This window comes from Ambystoma mexicanum, chromosome 4q (assembly GCF_040938575.1).
Source record: "Ambystoma mexicanum isolate Mex_15411 chromosome 4q, UKY_AmexF1_1, whole genome shotgun sequence".
NCBI lineage: Eukaryota > Metazoa > Chordata > Amphibia > Caudata > Ambystomatidae > Ambystoma > Ambystoma mexicanum.
In genome coordinates this window covers 21,949,016-21,970,915 of record NC_090928.1, presented here as the reverse complement: position 1 = coordinate 21,970,915, position 21,900 = coordinate 21,949,016, and the positions used below count along the sequence as shown (strand labels likewise).

At 48.8% G+C, this 21,900-nt stretch overlaps 1 protein-coding gene across 6 annotated transcripts in view; it reads right to left on the bottom strand.

The window, feature by feature from the left end:
• TARBP1 (TAR (HIV-1) RNA binding protein 1) overlaps nt 1-21,900 on the bottom strand; it is a 2,688,190-nt gene that overhangs the window by 420,689 nt on the left and 2,245,601 nt on the right. For all 6 annotated transcript variants that reach the window (XM_069607367.1, XM_069607363.1, XM_069607366.1 and 3 more), the window contains exon 24: nt 11,649-11,845. In XM_069607367.1, the coding sequence (XP_069463468.1) occupies nt 11,649-11,845 (197 nt within the window). The remainder of the gene's footprint in view (nt 1-11,648; nt 11,846-21,900) is intronic.

Sequence of the window (21,900 nt, the reverse complement as noted above, 5' to 3'; positions counted from 1 at the left end):
CCTGAGACCACTGTTTCGCCAACCATTCCTGCATGGGACGCATGCGCAGGCGCGCGTGGGGGACCAGGTAAATGCATGACGCCATCATGCCCAGTAAACGCATTGCTTTGCGTACTGTCATTTGTTGACCGGACTGATAATGCGGAATTTGCAGTAGTATATTCCGAATTCTTTCTTCTGAAGGAAAGGTTAACCCCTCCTGGGTATCCAGGATTGCTCCTAGGAATTGTTTTGAGGTGCTTGGCACCAGGCTTGACTTTTTCTCGTTGATTGAGAAGCCTAACTCGTGGAGGAGGTCGATAGTTCTTTGAATGTTTGTCCTGCAAATTCCTGGGGTTTCCCCCGTTATGAGCCATTCGTCCAGATAAGGGTACACCGGGATTGCCTCCCTGCGTAGGTGTGCAGCCGCCACCGCCAGTACCTTGGTGAATACCCTTGGTGCTGAAGCTATCCCGAAGGGCAGTACCTTGAATTGGTAGTGGCGACTGTCCACCTTGAAGCGCAAGTACTTTCTGTGCGCTGGGAACATGGAAATATGAAAATAAGCATCTTTCATATCCAAGGTTGCCATGTAATCCCCCTTTTTTTGGGAGGGGGGATTACCTCTTGTAGCGTGGTCATACGAAATTTTGGGGCTTGACATACTTGTTGGCAGGCCGTAAGTCCAATACTGGGCGCATTGTCAAGTCTTTCTTTGGCACAAGGAAGTAAGTTGAATAAATACCCTTGTTTACCTGGTGTCCCGGGACGAGTTCTATCGCGTCCTTTTGTAGAAGAATGGCGATCTCCTCGAGGAGAATCTTCTGATGTTCTAAGGAGTGTACTCTTTGTCGTGGAGGATGGTTCCGGGGACGCTGCAGCAGCTCTATACAATATCCTGTGGATACTATTGACAGCACCCATCTGTCTGATGTGATCCCTTCCCAAGCGTGGGTGAAGTTTAAAATGCGTCCCCCTACTGGGGTTGCGTGAGAAGGGACCCTGAACTGAGCGTCACTGCTTTGGTGGAGGCGTGCCACCTCCCTTGCTGGGGCTGCCTCTGCCTTTACCACGACCTCTCCTATTACCTCTGCCGTAATCCTGGGAAGACTGTTGGTTGTTGTTCCACTGTGTACCCTGCCCCTGGGAATAGTTAGATCCTCTCTGGGAATTTTGGCCGCGTGGGCGATGAAAATTACTATTCCCTCTCTGGTTAGGGGGTTTGTTGGTTAACTGGCCAAGGGATTTGAGTGTCTCGTATTCGTCCTTGGCATTTTTTAGTGCGTCTTCGACCGCCTTACCAAACAACAGATCGGCTTCCACCGGTTTGTCCAACAATCATGCCTGTGTTTCTGCCTTAAAACCAGACTGCCGTAACCATGCATGTCTCTTGATAACAGTACCTTCTGCTATCAATCTGCCTGCGTTGTCCGCGGCGTCGAAGGTTGCTTTCAAAATGCAACCAGACACGGCTCTACCCTCTGCGGAAATCCGAGCCAATTGGCCCTTTAACGGTTCAGGAGCAGAGGCTATGAGAGCCGCGACTTCTTCCCACTGATGGCAGTTGTAGCTGGCCAACAGGGTGGTGGAGTTAGCAATCCTTGCTTGATAGGCGGACGTTGAGGCTACCTTCCTGCCGAAACCATATAGTTTCTTGCTCTCCTTGTCGGGAGGAGCTTCTGACGAAGACAAGGGTGTCCCAGCCCTCTTATGAGTGTTGGTGACAACTAGGGAGTCTGGCTTCAGATGTCCTCTTATATAGAGAGGGTCAGACTGTGCCACCCAGAAAAGTTTTTCAACCCTGGGATTGACTGCCCTGGTGAGGTTTGGGTTCACCAGGGACGGATCTATTCTCCGCTGAATGGATTTAAGGATAGGGATGGTCTGGGCAACAGGCCGCCTTTCTCCCACTAACTCTTCTGCGAAGTCCCTTTCCTCCTGTACACCGTGGGTGTCAATGTGGAAATGTTCTGCTGCGCCAGCGAGAACCTCATTTAGGAGGGGTTGGTTATCGACCGGGGAGTCGGTAACCGGGGCTTCATTCTCTACCGGGGAATCTACTCTGTATGTTTCCGGGTCATCCTCTTCTTCTTCCTGGTCCTCATCATCCCCATAGTAGCCCGTCCCGGTTTGCTCTTCTATCATACCAAGTTCTTGGTCTTCACAAAAGGAAGCCTAACCTTGATACCGTGAGTATGGTCTTGCGTGAGGTTGTACCTCGAAGGGTTCAGACCTCATCGGAGTTTCAAACCGGGCCTTCTTACTCGGGGGGATAGGATCAGTAGAGCCTGAGGGTGTGGCCCCTTGTGGATCATACGAGAGGAAATGTTCTGGATTTTTATCATAAAAATCCACCAAAGAAGACATTCTTGACATGACCCTATCTATGTCTTCACTGGACCATTGTTTGGAACTGGGAATGACTCTCTCAGCAAGTCTATGGGATTTATCTTGAGTAGCCTTGCTGGTTGTGGACCTATCAGCAGACCTGGGCTTGTCTGTCTGTTTAGGGGGGGTGGAGTGTTTCACAGGTGTGGAAGAATGTACAGGTAGTTTCTTCTGCTGTTTCCCCCCCTCCCCGTGCGTCGAAAAATGTTTTCCCTGTCCCTTAGTGGCTCCGGAGTTTTTTGAAGCCTGGCGTCGAGGATCGGGAGAGGTGTCCCTGTCCTTCGAGCGTGGGACCTCACTGGCTTTAATTGCGGGCTCCGACTCCTGGAGCGCGGCCTGGGGGTGGAAGTCGTCTTCGTCTTCCGACGATCGAACTTCTGTTAGCCTAGGGAGCGAGGCACTCTTGGCAAGAGTGGATGATTGCCTGGAGTCATGCAGTGATCTTGATCGAGAGCGCCCAGAGGACACCGAATCGGACCGTTCTGTCTGTGCCTCTTTCCGATAACTCGACGTCGTCGAGTCTCGGTTGGACTTAGTGTGTTTAGTGTGTGTAGTATGTGAAGTGCTTGTGTCGCCGGGGGTCTTCCCCATAGCCGCCCTGCCGGACGACCTTCCGAGGTCGAGGACCTGCGCTCGGCTGTCTTTCGACGCCGTAATGCCCTCGCCGTCCGAAAGTACGGCGTCGTTGCCATCGCTGAAGGCACCCTCCGCTGCCATGGCCGCCTGCCTGGCGTGGTGGGCCCAACGCTTCGTCGAACGGTCCTTAAGTGTCTTAGGTTTAAACCTACTACACGCTCTGCAGTTTGCTTCGGGATGGTCCCTCGGCAAGCAGAGATTGCACGTGGCGTGCCTGTCGACCCAAGGGTATTTGCGATTGCTCTTGGGGCAGAATTGAAAAGGGGTACCCTCCATACGCACCTTGAGGCAGCGGGCTGTTAAGTGTAGGAAATGTATAAGGTGTACCTATATACCAAGAGTGTAGAGTATGTACCACCCCCCAATCTCCCTACTTGCAGGGCCGAGGCCAGCGGCCTACCAGGCCCAGGCTGAGGCCAGCGGCCTTCCGAGGCCCAAATCCGTTGTGCAGCAGCCGACGGTCAATTTCTTCTCCAGCCGGCGTCGAGTGTCGAAGTTCGACGTTGGGGTGGGGAAGGATGTCAATAGATTATTATTTTAAATTTTAGCAAAAGTATGGCTAAGGCCAGGGAACTTCGCAAAATGCTTCCGACCAGTATGGCGGAAAAAAACAATCTGAGGATCCTAGACGCGTGAGGGATCTTGGGTACAGTGGACGTCACACTAGGGATAGTATTACTGGCACGCCCTGTGTCGACACCCATTTTCGAGTTTCGAAAAACAAACTAATACTCCGCAGCTTCCACTAGATGTCGGCCTATGCACAGCATGTGATCTAAGCAGATTCCACAAGCCTCAGAAATATATATATACATTACATGGACGTGGTAGCGTCCATGTAGTTATGGTTAAGTTGGTGTTTCCATAGGAAGAGCATTTTTTGGGTGGCTTATAACTTCACTCCCTCTGGATGAATCCTCACCAAACTTTGCAAAAATAGTATATGGCCCACTCTGAATTTTCTTTGCAAAGTTTGGAGAGGTTTGGTCCAGGGGTTGCAAAGTTATAGGGGGGGGTCCCAACACTTTAGTTTTTTCCCATAGACATAATGGGAAAAAACTTTGCGCACGCCTACAGCCCAAACCGCTGGACGGATTTACACCAAATTTGCGACAGGACTGGGGGCTTGGTCCCGAAAGCGTGCTTTTGCAAATTTGGTGTAAATCCGTCCAGTAGTTTTTTTTTAAAATGACCAAAATGTAAGGCAAAAAAAATTGTGATATCTCCGTTCGCTCCACGGACGGACTTCCCGGTTCGCTCCGTGGACAATGCCCTGATTGGCCGAGCGGCTTGCGTGATGTCCGCAGACATGCGAAGTGTTCGCTGATTGCGACATGTGACGTGTTCGCTGATTGGACGGCGTGGTGCGTGAAGCGCGTCAGATTTTCTGTGGCGCCTGCCATCTTGCATTCGCGGACAGCGCGGTGAAACTTGGATTAAAAATTTTATTTAGTGGAGTGTGTTGGTTTGTAAGAGTGTTTGGGGAGGGTGGGGGAGTATGAGATAGGTTCAATGTTCTGTTTTTTTTATGTGCTAGACACTTTTGTTGTCTTCGATTTTTCTGCAGACAACACGGCTGTTCTGAAATGTTCGTAAATAAACAGAATGGATTCAGTGTCAAGTTGAAAGTGTTGTAAGTAGACTCGTGGGGTCCTGGAATGTTCGCAGGGGGTGTCCTGAAGACGTTGTCTGTATTGTTCGTTGTCAAGCTGAAAGTGTTCTAAGAACACTCGCTGTGTCCTGAAATGTTCGTACATAAAGAAAATGGGGGTGTTCCGAGGACATTCTCCGTATTTTTTGCCTGGTTAGCTGAATCCAATGAGGGAATGGCACAGAGAATGAAGTGGAAATGGTAGAAGGCCTGTCTAAGAGTTATGCGGTCTGCGGACAGGGCCTGCTACATCCGGGGTTTTCCAGCAAATCCAGCATGGAAAGAAGACTCTAGGGATGAGCCAATCAGATGTTGAGGTTGTGGATTTGTGTTCAAAGAGACTGTGTGTAGTGAAGATGGCAGAAGTGGAGAAAGTCAGGGTGTTGGTGCTCGGAGATATGTTTGTGCATGGTTTACAACAGTATGCTCAATGCAGGCATGTTGCAAAGAATTTTGATGTTAAAGGAGTAGAGGTGGTGTGGAGCACTGTGCCTGACTGCAATGTAAATGGAATTGTACAAGTTTGTGAAGATATGGGCAGGATCAACAGTAGTTTTTGGTAGTTTTGCACTATGGTGCTTTCCATTTGGGCTATGTCAGTGCCCCTACTTTGTTGGCCGATTTGGAACACTTGGTTCAAGCAGTAATGAACATCCTTCCAAATACCAAAGTCATTTTTTCTGGATTAGTACCTACGGCAATATGGGACAATAGTTCAGTTTTTTGTCCTCAGCAAAACAATGCTAGGTGTGTAATCAACCGAGGCATGTGTGCCTTCATGCTTAGAGCTGGTATGTTCTTCGGTAATAATGAGAATATTGATTCCAGTAATGCTGTTTATTTTAAAGAAGATGGCATTTCCTTATCTTTTATGGGAAATGCCATTCTGGTTTGGAATGTAAGGGTTGCTTTGGAGAAGGTTATGTGAAGATTTTAGGAGTAAAGTAAGAAAAATAAAAAATAGAAATACAAAATAACAGCATCTGCAAAAAAAAACCCAAAAACAGCTCTTTTCAGAGCCAACCTCAAAGGGGAAATGGGACACACTATTTAAATTTACATTCACCACGCTCAGATTTTCGATATGTCCGCGGACATGGCGGTAGTCCGCGGACATGGAAATCACTAGCTAGGGGTTCAGTATGTTCTATGTTACATGTATATAAAGTCTGGGATATTATGGTTAAGTTGTGCTACTAAAAACCTATCAAATTCAGTAAAAAGACTTTGTTAAAGGGACGTTATGGTTCAAAGTAAAACTGAAAAACCCCTGAAATTCGGCAGTTATGGTAAGATAAGCAACCATAACTCGCGCCAACGTGCACTGCTAACACTAACACCCAGGACATCAAAGATGACATCACAAATGTCATTGATGACATCACGGATGACATCACATGTGCATTTACTTTTCATGAAAACTCGGTAGGAGGGATTCTTATAATGTTGACCAAAAAGTGTGAAGGATCATTTCAATAAATATCATGAGCTAATTAGTGCATTAAGCAATGCATTGATATAAATAGCATTCTATTATGAAGTTCTATCCAGTATACTAAGCAACTCATGCAGAAACTTAGTCAGTGTGTGCAGTATACATAATGAAGGTGCAATATTCATAATCTAACATGTAATAAGTAGCTAATAAAACCCACTTAATACATAATTACACTTAATACAGACAAAACACAGAGACAACAACACATACAAATATGAGTATATACAGGTACAGAGAAGTAAGCAAAAAAAGCAGAATAGTAGCAGAAAGAGTTCATAACCTAACTGATTATCTTTATGCAGAGAAATAATTGCTCTGTTTCAAAGGTGCTACTTACTGTATGTATGTGTATCAAATGATGTCAGTGAACCCTAAGGAAAGGAGTGTGAGTACAATGTATACAAATATGAGCATATACAGGGAAGGTATAGTAATAAAAATAAAACTATGAGAAAGTGCTGATAACTCTAATGATTATCTTCATGCACAGAAAGGATTGCTCTCTTTCAAGCCTGTGTCTTCCGCTATATATATTTTTCATATGATATGACTTGACCCTAAGTCTACAAATATAGTACCTTTTCAATTTTTACTTCCTGACTGTTACAGAAAACTATGTGGCTTAGATAGGTCAGTAAAGGAAAAAAAGGGAGAGCCAGCCATGTGATGTCATCAGTGATGTCATCAATGACATTTGTGATGTCATCTTTGATGTCCTGGGTGTTAGTGTTAGCAGTGCACGGTGGCGCGAGTTATGGTTGCTTATCTTACCATAACTGCCAAATTTCAGGGGGTTTTCGGTTTTACTTTGAACCATAACGTCCCTTTAACAAAGTTTTTTTACTGAATTTCATAGGTTTTTAGTTACGCAGCTTTTATATATATATATATATATATATACACACACAAACACACATATATACAATATATACATAGGTCCCATGCTCCTTGACCTCAGTTCCACCCTTTTTCGCCAAGCATTCTGATGCAGAACCAAGATGCACTAGCAACCCCAAGAGGGCAGGTATGGAGGGCGATGAGGAATCCGTGGGAGGAACGTCCATCAGAAAGAACATTACTGAAGGTAATTAATTTGTTCTTCTAATGGACTCCTTCCTCCCACGGATTCCTCATCTATGATAGTCTCCCAAAGCAGTACAATAACCTGGAGGAATGTGGTAACCAAGGACACCACCTAAACCAGAAAACTCTGAGGACAGTCCTCCCAAAACTAGCGTCCTGACCAGACATGGAATCCAAGCAGTAATACTTAGCAAACATTTGAAAGGAAGCCCACGTAGCTGCTTAGCAAATATACAGAAATGGCACTTCACGTTGCAGAGCCAAGGTAGCGGCCAACCTTCTGGTGGAGTAATCCCAGAGACCCGTAGGGTACTCCTTGCCAGCCAGATCGTAGCATTCCGAGATGCAGAGAATTATTCATTGAGGCAGGGTCTGTTTCATAACAGCCCTACCATCTCAGACACCCACATAACCAGAAACATGTTGGCCATCAGTCCTGTTCTCCTTTGTCCGAGAGACTTAGAACTTAGGGCTGGGAGGCTCAGGGGCAAGGCGTTTGTTTTGGAAGCAAGACAAAGTATGGCAACACAGGTTCGAATCCTGGCCTCGCCCTTAGAAACCGTCTCATGCATTAAGCGTGTTATAAAAGAATAATGATAACTTGGGGGCCGCGCACCAGATCTAGCCGATGGGAACGCACCTCTGCTTTGGAAGGGTGAGGCGGAGGAAAAAAGACTGGTAGGTAGATCTTTTTAGAGAGATGGATATCAGAGACCACCTTTGGAAGGAAGGAGTGTAACTCTCAATGTTGCCTTCGCCTTAGAGAAAACCAACCAACCAGGAGCTCACTCAGTCATCAAGCGTAATTGATGGCAACTAAGAAAATCACCTTACTGAGCAGTTTTCAAGAACAGGAATGAAGGGGCTCAAATGGAGCGCCCATTAACAACTTCAACACTAAATTTAAATCCCCTTCTGGAACAAACAACTGGCGTGGGCTAAACATATTGGAAAGGCCACTCAGGAACTGAATAACTGAGGATCATGAAAAAGGAGCCCTGCTACAGGGCCCTCTTAAAGACCAAAATGGCTGCAAAATACCACTTCAATGTACCAATCGGTAGGCCCATGCTGGCCAGGGATAGAAGAAATTTCAAAAGAGAGGAAGTGGAGCAAGTGAAAAGGTCGGGATTCCTCTACCGGCACCAAGCTGAAAACTTCTGCCACCTGCAGGCATAAATGAACTTGATGGCAGGTCTGCTAACAGATAGGAGTATGTCCAGAATGGCCTCCAACAAATCCCACTCACCATACCTCAGCCTTTTAGCAGCCAGGCATGAAGGTTCAGGCTGCTGAGGTTCAGGTGCAGGCCCCTCCCCTTCAAATGGGAGAGGAGGTACGGCCTCTGCAGAAGATGCCAGGGAGGGCAAACAGCCATATCCAGCTACTCTGGGTACCACTTTCTCCAGGCCCAGTCCGGAGCGATCAAGATCATTGTGGCCTCGAACAGAAAGTCTCCTGAGAGACAGCAGAAGGAAGGGGATTGGCAGGAACGTATAGAGTAGGTTGAAGTCCAATTCGAGCGTTAAGGTGTCTCAGAGGAAGTCGAGACTGAAACTGGTGCAGAGACTGTGGCACCCACAGGCGGGGTCATCCGATGCCTGGGCCCTTTAGTCATTTATGGAACCAGGTGGAGTCCAAAGGAGCACAGGTGGACTCCAGTGGGTTCACGCCAGTCGCAACAGATACAACGGGACTGGTCGGTGAGGATGAGGAGCAGTAGGAATATGAGGGGTACATAGTGGTAGGATTGTTGAAAGTGGCTGCGGCTGTGCAGGTAGTAGTGTTGACAAGTCTTCCTCCTTCTCGTCATAAGAAAAGACACCTTTCAGTGCCTCAAACTCCACATCTATCACATGCTCAAGGGTTTCATCAGGGGACATCTGGGAAGGGCCAAAGTAGCAGGATGAACATAAAGAGCAAGTGCAAACGGACTGTTTTCGTCTAGGTGAGCCGGCAGAAGTGTGGTGGGGACAAAGTGGTAACTGGGGTAGATGGAGGCTTTTTTGGCAAAGAGGTGAATGTCTTGGTCATCAAGGGTACCGTGGATGAAGTCGTCAAAACATAGTCTGTGATAAGGACATTAAAGGAGTCGTGGACGAGGATGCGGAGCGCATGAAAGCAGACTTGCTTCGCTTCATCGCGGTCGACGAGGAAGGCGTCAGTAGCGTAGTCGTTGTTTTAGTGGACAAATGATGCAGATGGCGGCATCTGAGAAGCCATCAATGGAACAGTCATATCAGTTTTCGTGGACTCTAGCTTCTTCAAGGCAGCTTGGGCTCATCGACTGCTTTATCCTGAGAAGCTCTAGCAAAGGTGGCATGTTCATTCCTCACCCTCTTACCATGATAAACCTCCTTGTGGGACCTCGACCGCCTGGATTCTGTTCTGGTGGAGGAGGTATGGCCCCGAACAGAAGCGGAATCACATACCAAAGTACCCTAACGTCAAGACAAGGCGGCAACCTCCTGTGCCAATCCTGTAGGTTCTTGTTGGAAACAGAATGGCAAATAGTACACAAACGGATGTCATGGTCTGGGTACAAGCAGTAGATAAACTACATGCTTGTCATCCACGTAGATATTCTTCAAGTGGCAGGTGTAGCATGCCTTGAGGAGACTTTTGCTTGCTTTCATATGGTGGGGTGAAGAGGAATCTCTAATGGACCTCAATCCTGAGGGGCCAAAGGAATGGCCAGCAAAGAACCACAAGAAATGTAAAAACAGTTACTAACACCAGAATATGAAAACACTTGACTTGTGTGTGGATTGTTGAATGAAGAAGGGAACTTCAAGAGGATTCCCATGTGAACATGTGGTAAAAAATCTGAAGATGACCTAAAGGGAGTCTTTGTCTATTGGCTGTTGGACAATATGACCCAAAACGACTATAGGAGAACACTTAAGTGACTGCAGTTCACATTTAAATGTAAACTGCTTTAATGTTACCGAGAATTCCCAGCCTGGCTACAGGAAATATTGAAACAGCAAGTGAATCTATGAAAGATCCAATGCTGGAGAGGCAAACTCCTAAAGGCCTCCTTGTCCATTACCCCTTCCTTACTTATGAAACAGTTGCATATCCTTAATAGCAATAATAGTAATTGCTCAAAAAGACATTTTCTTCAACAGATGTTCACAGATAAAAATGGGAATTCTCAACCTTTGTCCTTTGTGTCATTCCTGGAAGGTGCTAGGAAAGGCTTCTTTTACAGGGAGTGGGACGGCAAGAGATTTTAGGTTAAAGCAGTCACTATTTTATTCCTCCTTGGATATTTCCCCCCTTCTGACTATCCTTCCTCTGCCACCCACGTCTACCTTCCACCCTAAAAACCTGCAGCCCCAGGGTCATTTCTGAGTATGCATCAGATGCATGTGACAAGTAACTAAAATGTTTTTTAGAAAGGTAGCAGGCGTGTTTCAGCCTTGTTGGGCCTCATCAGTGAGGTGGAGCTGTGCCTCTCTGAGCAGGGAGTCCACGTCTGGCTTCTCCAAGGGAACTCAGGGTGACCAACCCCAAGTTCCTTGGTAAATATTTCCAAAAAAAGGTAGCAGGTGCCCCTCTCCAGAAAGAACATGGCATGATAACCTGTTCTGTAGTTTTTTTCCCCACTTTGAGAGTTCACAGCCATCACTTTTTGCTCACTGTACCTTTCACAGATGGGAAATATACATTTGCATATCAGTCTTTGTCCTGCCCACATGGGCAGTCCAGCACCGAAATGCTATGGCAATTCCCTTCTGAACAAGAGTACCAACAACAACCCCATACACGTGCTTCAGCTTTGTTGGGCCTCATCAGTGAGGTGGAGCTATGCCTCTCTGAGCAGTGAGCAGGGAGTCCACGACTGGGTTCCTAGATGCATGTAACAATTCATATGACTTCACACGATTTAATATACTCAAGTTTCACAAAGCTGCCATTTACAGAGCCTCGTACTGCTACAAATTGACAGTTATGGAATGCTAAAACATCCTTATAACACCACTCCTGCCCCATTACATCCCCACCAATTGACCTAGACACATGTGTAGCTCTTCCCATTCAATGTTAGATTTTCCCCCGCCTAAATATGCTATGCACTTTCAATATAATCGCTATACAAGCAACCATAATAATATGAAAACTGGACATAATGCATGCCTATTGTTATAGTTGACAAGACATCCAATTCAGGTACGCATACATGTCATTTTGAAGTCAAACCTCTTTTGTCCTTGCGGTTTATTACTGTAGTCTCATTATGGATGTGTACTGTTTAATTGTAGTAAGAGTCATTTTACCTCTGCTCAGTCTCTTATTATACACATAATTAGCAGCTAAGCTTTGATGTTTCTGCACATTGCATATTTATGTTAGTTTGTTCCCATTTGTCAATGGTGATGATGTATTATTTAAAAAAATTTCACTAACCCAACACCTTGCATGGTTTCAACTTGATGAAGACTTGATTCAATAACGTCTGCCAAAGCTTCAAAATCATTCACAGACAAATCCTTTGTCATGGTCCAGAGTTTCTTCAGTGCAATTAATGCATACAGTCGAACACTGAAATTGTGATTAAAACACCACTGTAGGGCAACGATCAGGGCTTTCTTCAGAAGAAGTTTCTAGCGAAGGAAACAAACAAATGGTTAAAATCTAGAACTTGCATATCCAAGTAACAATGCCACTTAGATCATTTCTAACCACCCAAAGTGTAAACGACATAAAAGATACTCACTGTAGTGACTTCAGTACTCATAGTCCTTAGTCCCCTTTCCTCAATCCTTGTGGGTATCCCCAGGCATGGGGACAGTACTAGAACCTTTGGCAGCGATAAAAGTTTCCCCTTAAAAGTTAGTATAGTGCGCGGAGGCACGTCCCTGGGCGTGGGATCGCCCAGTAGCCCTGCCATCTGGCACCTCACCTCAGTTCCTTTTGACACATCAGGCGTTGGTAAACCTGGCTACGCAATTACATTCGTTTTTTGGCCTACTAGCGGGGGAAGGAGGGTGGGACGTATTGAGGAAACAGAACTACGGACTAGTAGTACTGTAGTCAATACTCTTGAGTAACATATTACTCATATGTCCCATCCCCTTTCCTCCATCCTTGTGAGTGATTCGACTGAGAAAAAAAAACTGGGCGGAGCTAACAATTAGCAGTCTAAATGAGCTGACGGCATAGAGGTTCCTCAGAGCCGTCTGCCTAAACTATGTGTCCTTCCTGGAACTGGTATCCAGAGAGTGGTGTTTGCAGAATGTGGATGGCATCCCCCACGTAGCCACCTTACTGATTACCTCCTAGGAGGCATGCCTCTGAAAAGCCACTGCGGTTGCTCTGACCCTTACCACAGGTGCATGGATGCCTGGAGGCACCTTCTTTCCTGTGGCCGCATATGCCTCAGAAATGGCTAGGACCATTCAACGGGTGATGGAGGCCTTGGATGCTTGGGTGCCTGGGGCCGAGCCCCCGTGTGGCAAAAGGCACTTCTGATTTCCTTAAAGGCTTTGTCCGGGAGAGATAAAACTTGAGCACCCTCTGCAGATCCAAGGAATGGAGAGCCCTTTCTGCGTAAGACTGCAGGTTTGGGAAGAATACCAGCAAGCAAATTTCCTGATTCAGATGAAATGGCGAAACCACGTTGGGCAGGAATTTGCGATGGGTGCGCAGAAGTACTTTATTGCTTTGAAAAACAGTAAACGGTTCCCACAACGATGGCAACTGCAGCTTGCTAATCCTACGCGCCAAGTTGAGCACTACCAGCAGAACAGACTTGTGCGTCACCGATTTCATGTCGGCTTAAGCCATTGGCTGCAAGGCCGCTAGCACCACATTTAGGTCCCAGACAGGATGGGGTCTCTGCCCCAGCACAGACCATCTTGTTAAGCCCTTGAGGGGTGCTTTGACCACCAGGTTAGCTGCCGAAAGAGTCTTATCCTGTGGACTTCTGTAGCCCCCAATGGCCACCAGATAAGTGCAGCAAGTATCTACTTGGACTCAAGAGCAGGATAGATTTGCAGAAAAAGACAAAACATTGTTGAGGTGGCACCTGAGGGTCCACACCTCGCTCCTGCACCCAATGGCAGAATCTGGCCCATTTACTTTTGTGTTGTGAGTGAGTGGAAGGTTTCCTGGCCTCCTGGATAATGTCCCAATTGCTCACCAAGAATTGCTCTGGGCAAAGCTTTAGCTGATCAGGCGCCACGCTGAGAGCGCCAGCCTGCCCGGGTCTAAGTGCTCCACTGCCCCGTGCTGCTGAGTGAGGAAGCCCCTGCCGAGAATGGCAGTGGCAGATGAACTTGGCATTGGGATTTGAGCTGTAGGAGGTCCGAGAACCATGCCCTTGATGTTCAATGTGGGGCAATTAGAATCTGTGTACATCTCACTGAGTTTCGAAAACTTGCAGAGGGTCCTCTGGAGCAGAAGAGGAGGAGAGGCATAACAGTTGCAGCCGTTCCAGCACAGCTGGAATGTGTCCATTACGGAGCCTTGACCCTGCCCTGCCCAAGATGCAAAGGAGGAGCATTTGGAGTTCCTTGGAGATGCAAACAGGTTGAGATCTGGAAAGCCCCACGTCTGAATGAGCGGCAACAATGAGTTGATGTGTAATTCCCACTCATTTGTGTTGTAGCCCAGTTCAACCTGAAAGCGTCCACATTGCTGTCCCCCCAGAGATGGACTTCTCTGATCCTAATCACTTGTGACATGGCCCATTACCATAGGTGACCTGGTTCAGCTCTTATTGTTCAGGTAGAATATTGTGGTTGAATTGTCAGTTCTGACCATGACTGTTTTGCCCATGACAAAGGGCAGAAAGGCTTTGAGTGGCAGGCCCATTGCCCTGAGCTCCAAAATGTTTATGTGCAGCAAAGTCTCTTTCCCCGACCACTGTTAAGACGGATTTCTGAACTCTGTCCTGGCGGTGCAGAAGTTCAGAAGGCCAACCTAATTACTTGGAACAGGGTAACCTCTGGACAAGCCAGACCAATCAGGGTAGCGATCGCGGCGGTGAAGACTAGGTCTCAAGAGGGGTGAGGGTGACTGAAAGCCCGCAATGAGCACACAAAGCTTTTCCCCGCTGTTTTGACACAACGGGGAAAAGCTATGGGCTCCTGCAGGAGGGCGACCAGTTCCTAGCTATGCTACTCACCGGTCCCCGATGCAAGCAGACCCAGGCTTCTCCGCGTCAGTTTCAGTGCTGGCAAGTTCAGGAGAGCAGGGGACGTCTCGTCGTCGTGTAGATTCTGCAGCAGCAGAGTTGAGTTAAAGATGTCCCAAACGAAGTGAACCCGCACAGTTTGTTACCACAGCAGGGCAACGGAGCGGCCGTGTGCATCTCAGCCAAATGTACACTACTCACTTCAGACCTGGGAACGCCAAGTGTACGAATCGTGTGAGAGTGACAAGGACTAGAAGTACTACACAACCTGGCAGCGGTTACAGAGCAAGACTCCTGTGTAGGCTGGTCAGTCTGCTGGATGGCCCAGAGACACTTCCGAAGGCTTACGTGCAGGAGATGGTGAAGATGCCGAGAATAGCTGTCCCCGCTATTCCAAGGGTCGAAGTACCAGTACAGGCCTTCTGGTTCGATCAGAGGTAAAAAGGGTTTCACAAGGCGACAGCAGTGCAGAGGAGCAGTCCTTCAGCGGGTCACCAGCGATTCCTCAGTTCAGCCTCTTGGTTGCAGGATACTTGGCTCCTGTATTCCTTCGTTCGTGAGAACTCAGGGGATCGACATGGTAGTGGCGTTTCCAGCCCCTTCTTATCCACGGTTCCCTTCGCGGCAAAACGGAGGGGACCCAATGTGAGATCCGCTCATCAACACTCACACCATACGTGGACCTATCACGGACCACGGTGGTCCCAGGCATTCACACCACCCTAGACTCTCTGGCACCCAGGATGTGTATTGGGACCAGACATCCCAGCCCACATCCTGGAGGCACACACAAGGTCTGTAGAAGCCCGCGAAAGCATCCGTGTTTCGCGGGAAAGTACATGCCCAAATAAGGAAGGCCCCGGGTCGGCTCAACCTGGGGAAGGTGAAGGGAGCAAGACGGTCAGCGGACAGGACAAAGGAGCCTCGTGGTCTGGCCATTTTGGTAGCCAGGCCACTATTTTGGGCTAAGCGCTTAAAACGCCAAAAGGAGCTCAAAACACAAGAAACGATCTCTGCCACCATTCCCGTCCGTGATTCACTTGCAACGATCAGTTACAATCCAAAAAGAGTATCTAGGGCCTGTAGAAGGCTAGAGACCCAAGAGAGCAGTAACTTAGCTTACAGTGCCCTCTTGTGTCATGTTGCACGAAAGCCGCAACATGATAAAGAAACTACGGAAAACAGCGTTTCCCAGTACTGACTGTCTTAAAGGCATGTCAGTTTCCCCGTAAGAATGGAGCGAAAGCCCAGAGGAAAAGCAATTGGAAGCAAAGCCAGCCACCCATGAACCTGGGGGATTAGAGTACATGGAAGTGGCAGCCACAGCGGAGGAGTGAGGCTGTGGGTGAGAGGACAGCACCACCTGTTCACTCTCTAGGAGCCAAAAGCGACCATCAAGCTTCTTGTTCAGCTGCACATTGGCCCTCGGTTTCTCCCAGACCTTTTTTACTAGAGTAAGGATGTACTTTTGCAAAGGGGTGCCTGAGCGGCATGTTGAACGAAGGGCCAGGACCTCTGCAAGGACCACCAGTTCTTGTTGCACCTATTCTGTCTGCAGCATCCCCAAAACCTCGGCCAGGCCCTGAAGGCGGTCACGAAAGGCCTTGTCCAAGGCCGAAGCCTCATCATCCTGAGCATCGTCATTCTGATTATTGTCCTGCGATGGAGAGGGGAGTCTGGGGTCTGCTGGGTTGTCATGGGAGGGGCTCCCCCCGATGGCTGAGCAGGCGCGCGGGGAGCAGCATTGGAGTAGGCACTGAAAGCAGGGCCGCCAGAAAATGAGGGACCGGAACCCCCGGGAGGAGGGGCAGGGGACGGCCTGGGATGCAGCATTTTTGGGATCACATCTTAAATAAGCTCCCTGTCATCTGCTTATTTCCGCATAAGGAGTAGGAGGCACTAAAAGAACCTCTCCTTACATGTGAAGGGGTCAGAGAGCTGGGCCTTCTGTCCGGTTCGGCATGCCTAGGGACCTGCAAGGGGTACCCAAAGGGCTGGCTAGTATAAACATACCCCTGTGGAGACCAGTTACCTGCTGACTGTGGACCTGGGTGGAACTCGGAGGAATGCAAGCTGGATCCGCCCTGTGCGTCCCACTCCGAAGGAGAGGGAGCCGCTGGGGGACTTTACGCTAGTTAATTGCTATGCCCCGAACACTGGCTCCTTGGAATACCTGGACTGGATTAGTCAGCAGTTACATCACATGGCTAATGTAATGCAATAATTAGAGGCGGATGACTTTTGTTTTCTATAACACATTTTATTGGTTTTTATGTTGGACATTACATAATACAACATTGGACTCACAGAGTCGATCAATAACAACTTTCAAACGTCTTTAGGATCCAAGAATACCATTCATAATTGTCACAATATATTGTTTTCATTAGTATCACACCATTTACACAGGTTATGCATTAATCGATATTTGACAGTTTATTGCGCATCTTCACATTTTTGCCAGATCTTTCGGGCTTTCCCCTGACATCCTCTGGTTTTATATACCCTCTGCTCCATTGCTAAGCATACATTCACATCTGTAACCCATTGCTCATATTGCGGAGCTATATCAGATCCCCACAGTTTTGCAATATTCCTTTTAACCAGTGCTGTTGTGGTTGAGAATTATTTTTTTCATATTGCGTCATTTCCCCTTCATCCTCCACTCCTAGTAACAGTTTTGGGTCTCTGGGAACAACCGTCCCAAGACTCTCAAACGTTCATTGCAGCATTGCTGCCAGTAGTGTTGAATTTGGGTGCAATCCCACAGTATGTGAAAGAAGGTGCCCTTCTCGCATTGACAGCGCAGGCAGTTTGGGTCTGCAGTTCTGCCCCAGCGGTAGAGTGCTACTCTTGGGTAGTATATTCTGTGTAATATCTTTAACTGAATGAGCCGGAGTCTAGATGATATGGCCGTTTCACGGGGGTACATCAGGATTGTGATCCAGTCTTCTTGCAGGATGGCGCCCACATCCCTTTCCCATTTAGATTTCAAGCTTGGTAACTCAGGTGTAGCAAAGGAGGTTATAGCACTGTACATAACCAAAGTGATTTTAGTGTCTATACCGTCTAGAACTATGTTTCTCTCGATGGGAGTACACTCAGACATGTCGGACAAGGCCGGAAGATGATTTTGTAATGCGTGTTGTAGTTGTGTGTGTCGGTACCGTTCAGTGTCACGGAGATTGAACCGAGTGATTAGGTTTTCAAAGGGCACAAGTTTGCCTTCCGCAATTACATCACCAACTCTTGTGATCTCTTTGCTCCCCTCCCATGAACATTCGGTGCCCTCTGATTCAGCCCGTTCCAGACATCCAGCTCGGACATCTATGGAGTTTGTCCACCTCGGGGAGATTCCTGTTTTCCCAAAAGGGTTGTACTGGGGTAATTCTTTTGTCCCCACCAATATATTTGTGGGTCTCTGCTCAGATTGTCATGCGAGTTAACATTTTCCGGGGGTGGGCGGGTGCAGTGCTTATTATCTGGTAGAGACATCCCAACGGGAGGAGTCTCGGTCCCTCAACCATCTTCGCTCTAATGTGTGGTAGTGCTGTATCACCATGTAGCATCTCATTCACTATAGCCATTTGACTTGCCCAATAATAGGTCTGTAGTCGAGGTAGCCCAATACCTCCCTCCCAGACGGACCGCTGAAATGTAGAGAGTGCTATCTGTGGGCGTCCACCTCCCCACAGGAGCTTTCGGAGTATTCCCCCAATTCTGTGGAAGCCACACATTGGAATGTGAAGTGGGGCGTTCCATAAAATGTATAAAAAACGGGGCAGGGCCATCATTTTGTTCAACGCTGATCTTCCTAGTAGGGTCAATAGTAAAGAGACCCAATGGCGTACATCCTCCGTAAATCTCTTCACAATTGGATGAAGGTTTCTGACCACATATTCATTCAAGTCTTTTGTGATCTGTATGCCTAGATATCTAAAGTGGGCTGTTTCTATGTGGTAAGGGCAGTCATCCGGGACGACATCTCTTGTGCCTTTAATCGGGAATAGTATAGATTTGGATCAATTTACCCTTAAACCGCTGAAAGCTCCATATTGCTCTAAAAGGCTTGTTACTATGGGCAAGAGTTGGCTGGGTCTTTAAGGTATATTAGCAGGTCATCTGCATATAGGGAGACTGTCTTCCCAATGGTCTGTCCACCGGAAACCACTCCATGTCCACGTGTCTCTCAATAGTCCGGCTAGTTGCTCTATTGCCAATGTAAAGAGCATTGCAGATAAGAGATAACCCTGCCTCGTGGGGGCGTGGCTTGATGGCTACGTGAGAGGACGTTCCTTGGAGGAGCTCCCGATGATCCGATCCTGATCCTGGGAAAAAAGTGATGGTTTTTGGCAGACTTTTAAGTCCACGGTGCATCTAAAGGCGTATGAAAGTGGGGGGCATACGGTGCGTGCCCTCCCCAACGGCGAGACTGCATATTCACGGAACTAGACCCCGAAGAAGGTGGCGGTCGCGCAAAGGAAGGGGAGCACCCAAGATGGCCGCCTGTGGACAAAGGGCCATAAAAGGTCCGACGAGCTGAGGAAGACAAGGTTGGTCGGAACGTGGGCGAGCCCAACCAGATAGACAGGTCGCATGCGCCTCGGGCTGAAAGCAAGAACATAAGGGCGAGCCCCAACTGCAGAGGCCATGGGTCGTGGCGGGCTAGCAGAGTGAACCCAGGTCCAGCGAAACCTCGCTGAGAAGGGGCCGGCGAGAGAACCCCGCGAGGATACAGCTGGGCGCGTGGGCCCAATCAACGCAACAGGATGTCTTCCAAGGTGGTGCGACCCCGGATCAAGCAGCCTATGATGGAGACCTATGCTAGATCGCCCTCGGGCGCGGAAGGGGGCAAGAGCAAAGAAACCCCTGCGGCGGCGCCGGACCCACCGGGTACCATCCAGGAGGTGCTTGCAGCAATTGCTGACCTGAAGGTGGCCTGGGAGACGAACCTGGGCCTGGCCATGAAAGAGTTGCAAGAGGGCCTAAACCTCAAGATAGGAGTGGTCCGAAAAGAAGTGAACCTGTTGCGCCAGGATGTGCGAACGATCGCGGAGCGCACTGGAGAACTGGAGAAGGAGTTGGCCCCGACCGTGGAGGCGTGCAATACACACGCCAAGGAACTTCTTGCCCTCGTGCAGCGAGTGGGCAATTTGGAGGACAGAGCAGGCGGAGGGGCACGCCTGGCGCAATAACATTCGCATAGTGGGGGTACCGGAGGGAATGGAAGGATTGAACCCCACGGATTTCGTTGAAACCACCCTTTTGCAGAAGATTACAGGCAGAGAGCTGACCAAGGGGTTCGCGGTCGAAAGGGCGCACAGGGCCCTGACCAGGAGACCGGCCCCAGGAGCCCCCCGCGGCCGTTGATTGCAAAGATCTTGAACTATCGTGACCGGGAGAAGATTCTCAAATTTTTCCGGGAAGAGGGCACGATAGAAAGGGGGTCAGCGAATATAACAGCGTATCCGGATTACACGCTGCTTGTACAACAGAGTCGAATGAACTTTGGAAAGGTGAAGAGGAGGCTCAGAGAGGCGGGCCACCGCTACATGTTGCTTTACCCCGCTAGGTTAAAGGTGATTCATAAGAACAGATCCCTCTTCTTTGAGACGCCGAGCGACGCGATGGAATGGCTGGATATGCAAGGTCGACCACAGGAATCGGATGCCCAGACAGAAGCGGATGGAGATAAGTAGCACGCTGCAGAGGCACCCGTGAGGCCATAGCTATGACATTGGGACTAGAATATAGTTTGATATTGTGCTTGTGTGGGGGAAGTCACGGCATCTGCCGGCAGGTCCAGTTGAATTCACTTCTCCTAAATAGATGACTGGGAGCTCCTGGGGAGCAACCTCTGCACCTGATAGTAGTACACTTAGTTAGGTCACTGTTAGATTGGTGACACCCCGCGGGGTCCTTGTTCTTGGTCACGAGACTGGTCCAGACGTGGGTAGGCCTGAGATCCAGGGATGGAGCTGGGCTATTGTTGGGGGTTGGTGGGGAGGGGTGGGGACGGGAGTTGTGTGCAGTGGTGTGAGGTTGGGGAAGGGGGGAGGGGGGCACAGTTCGTTAAAAGAAGGGAAAGAGCCAGGAAACAACCCTACATGGGGAACATTATGGGGAGGGATGGGACAGAGATAGACCGACTAGATGGCATTGGGTAATCTCAGAATTGTGACCTGGAATGTACGGGGCCTCAACAGCTACCTTAAACGCAACAAAGTGATGATGTATTTAAAGAGGATGCGCGTAGACATAGCCCTGCTGCAAGAGACCCACCTCACTAGGGAAAGGCTGGAGGTGGTCGGGAGGAAATGGAAGGGCACCGTTGTGGGGGCGGCGTACTCAGCGTATCCCAGAGGGGTTGTCACTTGGGTGGCGCCCCACGTGCCGTTTTGAGTGCTTGATTCTACGGTGGACCCGGAGGGTAGAATGGTGGTGGTAACGGGTCTCTTGGAAAACAGAGGAATACACATCATAAATTTGTACGCCCCCAATAACGATACAGCGGCTTACTTTAGGACCCTCTATGGTAAACTTGGCCCCCTGGCGGGGGGTACGGTAGGGTGGGGGGGGGGAACTTTAACTGTACCGTAGACCCCAGTATGGATAGGTCCAAGGACGGGGCAGGAAAAACAGCACCGGCGGCTAAAGCGCTGAGTACCCTACTGAAAGACCTAGGCCTAGAAGATGCGTGGAGAAGGCTGCATCCCATGGATAGACAGTACTCACACTACACAGCGCCACATGATTTGTACACAAGGTTAGACTACATGTTTGTAACAGCCGGGATAATGAGAGAAATAGAAGGAGCAGAATACAAAGCCCGAGTGCTGTCGGACCACTCGCCCTTGGTGGTAGACTGGAGACACCAGCCCCCACGCCCGCAGATCCCTACATGGAGACTTAGGACCGAGGCTCTGCAGGATGAGGGGTTTCGGGAGGGCCTGAGGGACGCCATTGAAGAATATTTTGATACAAACACGGGAAGCGTAAGCTCTGTGGGCACACTGTGGGAAGCGTTTAAGGTGGTGGTGCGTGGGGTAGCTATTTCCCAAGTTAAGGGGCTACAGGGGGGGGGGGTCGAAAGGGAGCTCCGGGAGGCGGAAAGGGAGCTAGAGGAGCTCACGCGTTGCGTGAGCACCGCTCATGATAACAGAACCAAAGTAGAGGAGCTACACTTGTCCTGCAGTGCACTCTGGGATAGACTGTGCTGACTCAGCTACAGGAAATATATGGAGAGGATACACGCAGGGGGCGATAAGGCAGGCAGATTGCTGGCTTGGCTGTACAAGAGTGAGACCACCCGCTCGGTGATTAGTGAGATTCAGGGCGAAGGAGGTAGCATATGCAACACCCAGAAAGAGGTAAATGAGGAATTCCTTAAGTTTTACAGACACTTGTATGAGGACACGGGGGAGGATATGGGCCAAGACATACTAGACACATTGGGGGACATTGAGCTGCCCACCTTAGATGATCTAAAACGTTCTGAGTTGGACGCACCCGTCACCTCGG